The sequence below is a fragment of the Triticum urartu genome, chromosome 3 (genome assembly GCF_003073215.2).
Source record: "Triticum urartu cultivar G1812 chromosome 3, Tu2.1, whole genome shotgun sequence".
In the NCBI taxonomy this organism is placed as follows: domain Eukaryota; kingdom Viridiplantae; phylum Streptophyta; class Magnoliopsida; order Poales; family Poaceae; genus Triticum; species Triticum urartu.
Genome location: NC_053024.1, coordinates 60,104,420 through 60,115,749, shown reverse-complemented (window position 1 = coordinate 60,115,749; position 11,330 = coordinate 60,104,420). Strand labels below are relative to the sequence as shown.

Here is an 11,330-nt window from a genome sequence, read left to right as displayed (position 1 = left end):
CAAAACAGTTGCACACGCAGAATACTCAGGTTATACTTGACGAGCCAAGCATATACAGATATGGCCTCGGAACACGGAGACCGAAAGGTCGAGCGTGAATCATATAGCAGATATGATCAACATAGCGATGTTCACCAATGAAACTACTCCATCTCACGTGATAATCGGACATGGTTTAGTTGATTTGGATCACGTAATCACTTAGAGGATTAGAGGGATGTCTATCTAAGTGGGAGTTCTTAAGTAATATGATTAATTGAACTTAAATTTATCATGAACTTAGTCCTGGTAGTATTTTGCAAATTATGTTGTAGATCAATAGCTCGCGTTGTTGCTTCCCTGTGTTTATTTTGATATGTTTCTAGAGAAAATTGTGTTGAAAGATGTTAGTAGCAATGATGCGGATTGGATCCGTGATCTGAGGTTTATCCTCATTGCTGCACAGAAGAATTATGTCCTTGATGCACCGCTAGGTGACGGACCTATTGCAGGAGCAGATGCAGACGTTATGAACGTTTGGCTAGCTCAATATGATGACTACTTGATAGTTTAGTGCACCATGCTTAATGGCTTATAATCGGGACTTCAAAGACGTTTTGAATGTTAGCATATGAGATGTTCCAGGAGTTGAAGTTAATATTTCAAGCAAATACCCGAGTTGAGAGATATGAAGTCTCCAACAAGTTCTATAGCTAAAAGATGGAGGAGAATCGCTCAACTAGTGAGCATGTGCTCAGATTGTCTGAGTATTACAATCGCTTGAATCAAGTGGGAGTTAATCTTCCAGATAAGATAGTGATTGACATAATTCTCTAGTCACCATCACCAAGTTAGTAGAACTTCGTGATGAACTATGATATGCAAGGGATATCAGAAATGATTCCCAAGCTCTTCGTAATGCGGAAATTGACGAAGGTAGAAATCGAGAAAAACATCAAGTGTTGATGGTAGACAAGACCACTAGTTTCAAGAAAAGGGCAGAGGGAAGAAGGGGAACTTCAAGAAGAACAGCAAGCAAGTTGCTGCTCAAGTGAAGAAGCCCAAGTTTGGTCCTAAGCCTGAGACTAAGTGTTTCTACTGCAAAGGGACTGGTCACTGGAAGCGGAACTACCCCAAGTGATTGGCAGATAAGAAGGATGGCAAAGTGAACATAAGTATATTTGACATACATGTTATTGATGTGTACTTTACTAGTGTTTATAGCAACCCCTCAGTATTTGATACTAGTTCAGTTGCTAAGATTAGTAACTCAAAACGGGAGTTGCAGAATAAACAGAGACTAGTTAAGGGTGAAGTGACGATGTGTGTTGGAAGTGGTTCCAAGATTGATATGATCATCATCGCACACTCCCTATACTTTCGGGATTAGTGTTGAACCTGAATAAGTGTTATTTGGTGTTTGCGTTGAGCATGAATATGATTTGATCATTTTTATTGTAATACGGTTATTCATTTAAGTAAGAGAATAAATTGTTGTTCTGTTTACATGAATAAAACCTTATATGGTTACACACCCAATGAAAATAGTTCGTTGGATCTCGATCGTAGTGATACACATAATCATAATATTGAAACCAAAAGATGCAAAGTTATTAATGATAGTGCAACTTATTTGTGGCACTGCCGTTTAGGTCATATTGGTGTAAAGCGCATGAAGAAACTCCATGCTAATGGGTTTTTGGAATCACTTGATTATGAATCAGTTGATGCTTGTGAACCATGCCTCATGGGCAAGATGACTAAAACGCCATGACGAGGAGTCTCGAAATGGTCGAGACGTAAAGATCGATATATTGGACGACTATATTCAGACATCGGAAAGGTTCCGAGTGATTCGGGTATTTTTCGGAGTACCGGAGAGTTACGGGAATACGTATTGGGCCTTATTGGGCCATACGGGAAAGAAGAAAAAGGGCCTCAAGGGTGGCCGCACCCCTCCCCTTGGTCTGGTCCGAATTGGACTAGGGAAGGGGGGCGCCCCCTTCCTTCCTTCTCCTTTTCCCTTCCTCTTTTCCTATTCCATATGGGAGGTGGAATCCTACTAGGACTAGGGAGTCCTAGTAGGACTCCACACTTGGCGCGCCCCCTCCTAGGGCCGGCCTCCTCCTCCCTTGCTCCTTTATATACGGGGGCAGGGGGGCACCTCTAGACACAAGTTGATCCGTGTGATCATATTCTTAACCGTGTGCGGTGCCCCCTTCCACCATAGTCCTCGATAATATTGTAGTGGTGCTTAGGCGAAGCCCTGCGACGGTAGTACATCAAGATCGTCACCATGCCGTCGTGCTGACGGAACTCTTCCTCGACACTTTGCTGGATCGGAGTCCGGGGATCGTCATCGAGCTGAATGTGTGCTAGAACTTGGAGGTGCCGTAGTTTCGGTGCTTGATCGGTCAGGCCGTGAAGACGTACGACTACATCAACCGCGTTGTGCTAACGCTTCCGCTGTCGATCTACAAGGGTACGTAGATCACACTCTCCCCTCTCATTACTATGCATCACCATGATCTTGCGTGTGCGTAGGATTTTTTTTGAAATTACTACATTCCCCAACAAGCATATAATCAAGTTAGAACTCTTTTGGACATGCTATGGTTAGGCGTGCTACTATATAAAGCACATAAGTTATCTGTAATTATGTGGTTTGGAAAGTGGACTCTGAATATGCATGATGTTGGTATGCAACTGGAGTGCTTTAAATCTTGCAAATGTGGTGTGCTGCACTGCTATGCTGCAAATATTGCATACAGTACTGCTTTACTTGTTTCTTTCTGCATGTGGAAAACTTGATATACCAAATGGAGCACTTACTATAAATAGCAATTTGTACTTACATATGGTACATCATGCAGAAATTCGGGTTTTAGACTCAATTTTTAGTGAAAGTTCAGTTCAGTTCAGTTAAGTTAGATTCAGTTTGGTAAAAATTCAGTCTAGTTAAATTCAGTTAAGTTAAAATTCAGTTAATTTAAATTCAGAGTGTAAGATTAACATTCAGTTAAGTTCAAATTCCCTTTAGTTAGAATTCAGTTAATTTAAATTCAGAGTGTTAGTTAAAATTCAGTTAAGTTCAAATTCCCTTTATCTAGAATTCAGTTAAGTTAAGTTAACTTACATTTTCAGTTAAGTTTAGTTAAAATTATCAGTTAAATTTTGTACAATTGTGCAAATTTCACTGAACTGAATACCATTTCACTGAACTGATGACAATTGAGTACAATTCATGACAATTTAGTTAAATTTCAATGAACAAAATGTGGGCCTAATAGTGGGCTTGTTTATTACTTTGGAAACTAACATTTGACTCTAATATTGGGCCTACCTACCACCATAAATCTACTGCCTACCTACCAGCCACCATTTCTACTATATAAAGCACCCCAATTGCCACAAACAACAGCCACAATCCCTTCTCCTCCCCCTAGCCGCCAGAGAAAACCCTAGGAGAGATAGAGATGGATCTTGGAGAGGTCTTCGATGAAGAAGAACAGGTGCCAAGGGTAGCCAGGCGCAGAGAGGCAAGAAGGAGGGAGAGAAGGCACCTGGCTCAGCAGATCCTTACAGCACGCAACCGGAAGGACATGGAGCAGTTGCAGGAGGCATTCCCCCTTGGCTCCACCCCTAGTGATGATGATGTCATCCACTGGGCAAGGAGGAGGGAAAATTTCCATCCCTTTCAGGTCACTAGGATGAGGTGGAGTAGAATTCTGTATCCAGATGAATGAGTTGTTATGTGATGCAGTATCTAGATCCTCCTTGCTATCTACATGAATTCTGTATCTAGATCTACCTTGCTATCTATGTAAGAAATCTTTTGATGCATGCAATGTAATAAATCCTAGTTCCTCCTTCTTCTATGCTATGTGATGCAGTGTATGCAATGTATGCAGTAACTTAATCAATTCCTGGATCTACCATTCTGTGATCCAAAATACCAGTGTATGCAACTTTCAGTTAACTGAACAAAGAACAGTTAACTGAACCATATTCAGTTAACATTGTATAGCAAATATCAGTTAACAACAAAAACAGTCTTATACAAAAAAGTTGCTAAAAAATTCCATTGTATATATAAAAAACACAGTGTATACCACTTTTCAGTTAGATTCAATAGCAAATAAGTTAACTGACACAACAAATCAGTAAACTGAAACCATGTTCAGTTAACCAAATAAACACTCACTTCACTGAATCTACATTCAGATAACTGAATAATAGTTCAGTTCAACAAAAAAGCAATTCAGTTAACTGGCAGAGCATTGATAATCCAAATTCACTTAACCAAATAAAAACTGACTTAACTTTCACAACATTGATAACTCAAATTCAGATAACATAGTGCATATTAGGTCATTGCAGCAAATAGTATAGTGCATCTGGATACAGGGCATCAAAGATAACCCAAATTAACTAAACAAGTCCACTGATAATCATTAACTAAACAAGTCCAGATGATCACTCAAATTCATCTAGCAACTCCCTAACCTTCATTATCTTGCACTTGGTGTCCTCTTTATGCTTGAACAGGTCACCAATCACATACTCTAGCTTTTTAATCTCTTTCTTCAACTGATCCCTTTCTTCCTTCAATTTGTCCCTCTCTTGCTTCATCTCATCCCTCTCTTTCTCTGCCTTAGCCCTGACCACCTGATGAATGTTGGTCACTGATTTGTCAGCCATTCTCTTCTTCTCAAGTTCTATCTTTAGGTCAGACAGAGCTAGCCTTGTGTTGCCCAATTCAGTAATTGCCTGCTCTTTGTCAGCCACCATCTTAGCAAAATCAAGTTTTAAAAACCTCATGTCTTTTTCCATGGCTTCCTTCTCTTTCACAACCCTAACATTTTCTTCAGCCTGAACAACAGCTTCCCTGATCCTGGATGTGACCTCATCTTCATACATGCCCCAGATCCTAGCTAGACTGGTCCTCAATTGTGGAGGCTACTCTGGGTCAACCCAATGCACATAGGGGCATTAGGCCCATCCTAAAATTGGTGAGGAAATGCATAATTCAGTTAACTGAAGAAAATACAGTAACACTGAATCAAAATTCAGTTAACTGGACAAAACTAAGTAAAACTGAATCAAAATTCAGTTAACTCACTGAATCAAATTTCAATTAACTCACAGCATGCCTATTTGCACACAGCCATTCGAGCATTCATGGGCTACTTAACAACTACATATTTGGACAACTAAAATAAACTAAATGGCACAGAACTATGAACATGGCACAGAATGGCACAACAGAGCAAGTTCACTATCAAATGGACCAAGCATTTACAACCATGAACTAGTACTACAACACTACCATCTCAACATGTACTAACCTTTTGTGCACAACCCAGGAATCTTCTTCCACTGTCAACAGACTCAAATGCAACAAGCTTCTCACACACTGCTTGGTGCTCACACCTATCAGGTAGATCTGCAGCAAGGCCTGCCCAATCGTTGCTCTCAATGGTGTGAGGACCCTAAAACAAAATCTAGTAAGAAATCACATTTTTCCGTAACCCTAGATGCCCAGATGAAGGTGGACAGGATCTCACCCGACTGGTAACTTCGTCGCCACTTGACGAGTACGAGCTGGATCCGGAATCACTCCATGAAACCATGGCCGCTAGCTTCCTTGGCGGCGGCGGCGGGCTGGACGGCGGCGACGAGCTGCGGCGTCGAGCAGAGGAGCAGAGTAAGAAACAGATAGGGGAGTGAGCTGCGGGTTGTCTGGATCGGGAGGGCAGACCGTGGTCTCCTTTAATTAATTCAGGTGAAATGGTGGTAGTGCGGGTTGATTCCAAGCAACGGCAGGAGGGTCTTTGCAAAATGCGACGCGCTGACCGGGTGCGCACCCACGAGTCCACATGGCAGGCTCTGATTCGTCAGGACGTGATTTGCACATCTTGAGCAAGTTCAGGGACTGGGTAGGGTCACTTTTCAAGTTGTAGGACCAAACTATCACATTGAGAGCAAGTTCTAGGATTCCTGGTGCTTTTAACTCCACTAAAATGTTCGCCCCCTCCAAGTAAAGCCTTCCGAATTGTCCAAAAATCGATGATCGTTGCTGCCCTCAAAACCTAACAAAAATGGGGAAAGAAACGCGACCACATAGGTGGAAAGGTTCGAGACATACCATACGCTGGCGGAAACTCATTCGCGGCCCCTATGACCGTCCACATGCCGCCTCCCTCGTCTCGGACGAGGACGAGTTCAAACCGGCGCAATATTGATCGCCTCTAAGAGCTCAATGTGGAAGATGAGAAGGCATGGGTTTAGGGAGGGTTTGCGAGGCCGTTTACGAATCTACGATAATATGAGGTTCATCTCAAAAGAATTGCATCGACCCACTCGGCCAAGGACGCCTTCGCGATAATACTCAACCTATCAGTGATAACAAAAATTCTACACTTACGGACTGCACCCTACGGGCTGCACTTACAACAGGCATACGTGTCCCCAGTTAATCCCTCTCCGTCCGTGAATTGCAATTGTGGGGCCCGGTGCTGTTCAATCAATTATTGTCACGTCATCCCGTAACTTGCAATGCCGTGAAGTTTGCCTGTAAGTGTAGCAAAGCTCTTAAATGTTTGAATTAATTAAACCTACGGTAAAAAGAACTTGCACACAATCTTCAAAAGTCCACAAAAAATGTTGCACCAACTCAGCCGTGGTCGTAAATTTCAAGATGATATGCCGGCTTAGTCTTTCGGAGGTGCTCATAGAGGTAAGGGGTGCGTGTGTACGTTCATAGGGGTGAGTGTATATGAGCGCTTATGTTTATATTCATGCTAAAAAAACTCGGCCGTGGTAACTTTTGACTAGAAAAGAAGCAGAATTGCCGGATGTCATGCCACGTCGAAAATGGGCATGCGCCAGGCTCCGTACCTTATACAAAAAAATAAAAATAAAATTGAGAGGTCAAGTATTATCACTGGAGCTTTGCTACACTTTGCAACACTCTTGTGGAGTTTTGAAGATTGTGTACAAGTTCTTTGTACCATGGGTATGATTATCTCAAACATTTAAAAGGGAATGGGTCTGAATGCAGTGATTTTGGCCACTGCAAAATCAAAGTAGTGCCACTGCGACACGTGTGCCGGTCCATCCACTGGACGGGGCGTTGGGTGGCAATGGCAGACCAGAGGGCGTCTCCATGACCATGACCGCACCCCTCTGCTCCGTATCACCGGAAGGAAGTGCAACCCCAAAAGATGGCGTCCAACTGCTCTCTTTGCTGCAGCCGCTAGCCGACGAACCCGAAAGCCTCTTTTGCCGCGGTTTGAATGCAGTCCAAGCCTGCCACCACCACCTCCAATCTCTGTCCTCCGCCGTCCGCCGTCCGCCGTCCAAGGATGAAAGCCAGTCCAAGGATGTGCCACGTTCCAAAGGCTGCGATCTCTGTCCTCCGCCGTCCGCCGTCTGACCGTCGTAGTTCCGTCCGTGACCGGACCTGAGCAGTTGAGCTACCCCCGACGGCCAGCATAAAACCCCACCCCCGTCGCCTGCCGGGGCACCGCCACCACCACCTCGCCTCGCCAGTCACCACCAACGCCGCGCACGCGCACGCACGAACCGGCGCACCAAGCTAGCCTGGCCGAGATGGCGTCCGCCGCCTCGCCCCCGCCGTCGTGGGTCATCCTGGGCAGCGTGCCGCGGGTGCTCTCGGCGGCCGACGCCAACGCCGACCTCCCTCCGGGCCCAGGCGCCGCCGACTTCTCCCTCGCGCTGCCGGCGCCCCCGCGCGTCGCGCTCCTCACCATCCCCCCGCGCATCTTCCCGTGCCGCACCACCCCCGACAACTTCCCCTCCGTCCTCGCCGCCGACCCCTCCGCGGGCCTCCTCCTCCTCCACGCCGACCAGGGCCGCGCCACGGGCCCCACCATCATCGACACTCCCGGCCGCCAGGAGTTCTCCTGGCGCCCGCGCGTCGCGGGCTACTTCGTGCTCGACGCCGCCGCCGCCGCCGCCCTGCCGCTCCCCAAGCCCGAGCTCGTCGCGCACCCGGGCCACCTCGGCCTCGTCGCCTCCCCCGACGGCCAGGGCTTCATGGTCGCCGAGCTGCAGCCCTTCCTCGGCGGCGACACGGCCGACCTCCTGCGCTTCTCGTCGCAGGTCGGGGAGTGGGTCAGCAAGAGCGTGCGCTACCCGCTCCCGGCGCGCCAGCTCAGCCCCAACGGCGTCGTCGCCTGCTCCGGGAGGCTCTGGTGGGTCGACCTCTCCTGGTGCCTCCTCACCTGCGACCCCTTCGCCGACGCGCCGGCGCTCCACGTCGTCCCGCTCCCGGACGGCAAGGCGCTCAAGTCCAAGGAAGCCTGGGGCCTGCTCGACAAGTACCGCTGCGTCGGCGTCAGCGCCGGCAAGCTGCGGTTCGTCGACATGTACCGCAACCGCAACAGCAACGGCGCCGCGCAGATCAGCGTCTGGACGCTCGCCGACTACCCAGAGTCCACGGACTGGACGCTGGAGTACGAGGCCACCTTCGCGGAGATCTGCAACGACGCCACCTACAAGGCCACCGGTTTGCCGAGGAAGATCCCCGTGCTGGCGCTCATCCATCCAATCAACCCCGACGTGGTCTACTTCTTCCTGGACGAGCACCTGGTCGGCGTCGACGTGCGTGCCCGCAAGGTCGTGGGGTGCGAGGTCTACGAGCTGGTTGAGCCGCCGCGCGAAGACGTCGCTTCCCGCTTCGTTCACGCTTGGAAGCTGCCACCGGCTCTCTGCTCAGGTAACTCGTTGTGCATTTCTGCTGCATGACTCTCTGATTCTTTGCCACTGGCTTGTTAGTGATTGGAAGTGGTGTGGTTCTGTGGCATTGTGAAAGGGCTAACATTTCAGTTCTTGCTGCAAATGTTGAAATTTTAGACTAAATTAGTCCTCTTTGAATATGTTTGATAAGTAAATTTTAGAGTAAATTTTAGAGTAACAGGTTATGTTTGATAAGTGTAAGGGGCTAAAAATGAGCTTTTAGAGTAAATTAATCCTCTTTGAGTATCTTCCTACTCACACTACATATGCAGCAACAAGATCGTGGTTGTATTTAGCACTGTATTTACTAAACAAGATCCAGTGCACATTATTCATTCCACCAGAAATTGCCTAAGCATACGCCCTGTATACATTTTTATTCTTAAATTGATGTTTATATATGCTTGCTATGGGCCGGGTTTCAATTCAAAGCTGTAAGGTCGTTAACTGCATGTATATATTTAGCTTGTATTTCTTTCCCAAATCTGTCAAAAAGAGTTTAGCCTCCTGTACAACGTATATGTTTTTCTCAGTAAATGCAAGACATTGCATTCAACACTTTAGCCTCCTGTACAACGTAAGTATGCAACGGGCATGTGAAACGCCCAGTCCTGTAGTTCTTTGTGGATAGTACTGCTAGGCTATGGCGGCTTACTGCGTTCGTGTTCTCCGTTTATAGGCCTGGTGTTAATGTGAGTTCCGACTTAGACACTTGTATTTGTATAACTTCGCCAGGAGTTTGGTTTGCAAAGCATTATGCACATATAAGTGAAGTGTCACAGTAAGGTCCTTCCATGGATTTCATGTGGCTCCTTGAGTTTTAAGATGCAGCTCCAGCTCTGAATATTATTTTGGAATGTTTCTAAAGATACTCATGTGTCTGATAGAAACTGTCTGCAGGAATCCATACAGTAGTGTTCAATTTTTTTAGATATACTAGCATTCTCTCTTGAACGTAATTCTCACGGTAGTATATAATTGGTCGCGCTAGCTTTTGTTTTCAAGACTTGGAATGATCTGGCAGAATGTGCATAGTGAATCAGCTATTGAAGTGAATTGCAAGAGGTATTCCTTTTGTGGATTTCATTCAGTTCCTTGAACACAGATTATGTTCCTATGGATTCTCTATTGCGCTGATCACTCCGTATATGTTGTTATGTGATAATTTTCAGAATTCTTGTGCCACCTCTTTTGCTTTTTTCCTCTTCAATTTGAATTGTTGTGACAAAGGTATAATTGCCATGAATAAGCAGAATGAATCAACTATTAGTCCTAAGTACCTGCAATCTGCCCTATGTCTGTGATCCATAAAAGACCCATGAAACAAACAAATTGGCTGATATAATATGCTCTGTCCTTTGAAGGTCCTGAAGAGGAAACAGTCGATGGCGCGGCTGAAGAGCTGCAGCAACTGAATCTGTCCGATTATCTGAAAAAGTACAAGCTCATCTGTTAGATGAAGATGAGGAATGAGAAGCAGGGTTAACTTCTTAACAGGTGACGCCAATTAAGTTGTATATTTGTCCATATACCACATTAAGTGTCTCTTCCACTACTGATATCATACAGACTCGATCGCTAAAAAATTATTTTCCTCTGTTTCAGGTAGGGGAAGTAATACTACATCGAAGTACCAGGTGATTCTGACGCTTAGTGACCACTGGCCCGGTTGGCGATGGCTGAAATGTTTCGGTGATCAGTGTTTTGTTGAGACGTTTACTACTGGCTTTTGTAATTCGGCACTCGTGCATGCTGAATCAACCGTCTTGGATTCAGAACTGAAGTCCAGTTCTCTACTTTAGTTACGCTCTTGTTTTAACTTTTGAGGGGACAAACAGAACGGTTAAGCTCTTCTGATATTGTATCTTTAAGTCCAGAAACTTGTGAGCGTGGTCTTTTTATCATGTACGGATCCATCGTCCACCGCAACTTTGAGTTCGTGCAACTTTTTTTTCTTCAGTTTTTAGACAAAATTTATTTTGTTTCAGACCCTATCACAAGGTTTTGTCTGTTGGAAGTTGGAACAAGCCCTGGATCAACACACGCACGTGAGGTGGACACACACACGCGCGCGCGAGAGGAACTGAAGGACTAAGAAGACCTGCACGAACGTGGTGAACGGAGAGATTTTTGCGACGCGCAACTGTCTGCATCTTTTCTTTTATTCCTTCTGGTCCAAACTCGAGTCGTAACTAGGGCCAGAACTTTTTTTTCTAGCTGCAAGTCCATCTTTAACTCGCAACTGAAGCACAACATGTTTCCCAGTTACAAGTACATCCTCGACTCGCAACTGGACGCCGATCATTCTTAGTCTCAATTGCAAGTCCGCCCTCGACTCGCAACTGGGGCCTGAATTTTTTTTGCCTTAGTTAAAAGTCCACCCTCAACTCGCAACTCTGATATGACATTTTTGTATCTTAGTTGCAAGTGCACCATCGACTCGCAACTGAGGCATGACCATTTTTTTCTGTCTTAGTGGAATGTCAACCCTCGACTAGTAACTGGGGTCCAACTTTTTTGTCCCAATTGCATGTCCACCCTCGACTCGCATCTAGGACCCAACTTTTCTTTGTCCCAGATGCAAGTCA

At 45.7% G+C, this 11,330-nt stretch overlaps 1 protein-coding gene across 1 annotated transcript; it reads left to right on the top strand.

Annotated features, from left to right (window-relative positions):
- Positions 1 to 7,508: 7,508 nt before the first annotated feature.
- On the top strand, positions 7,509 to 10,565 carry LOC125547952. Its single transcript, XM_048711679.1, has 3 exons — positions 7,509 to 8,722; positions 10,107 to 10,239; positions 10,348 to 10,565. Exons 1-2 carry the CDS (start codon positions 7,594 to 7,596, stop codon positions 10,196 to 10,198), a joined length of 1,221 nt encoding a protein of 406 aa, XP_048567636.1. The 5' UTR covers positions 7,509 to 7,593; the 3' UTR covers positions 10,199 to 10,239; positions 10,348 to 10,565.
- Positions 10,566 to 11,330: the final 765 nt, after the last annotated feature.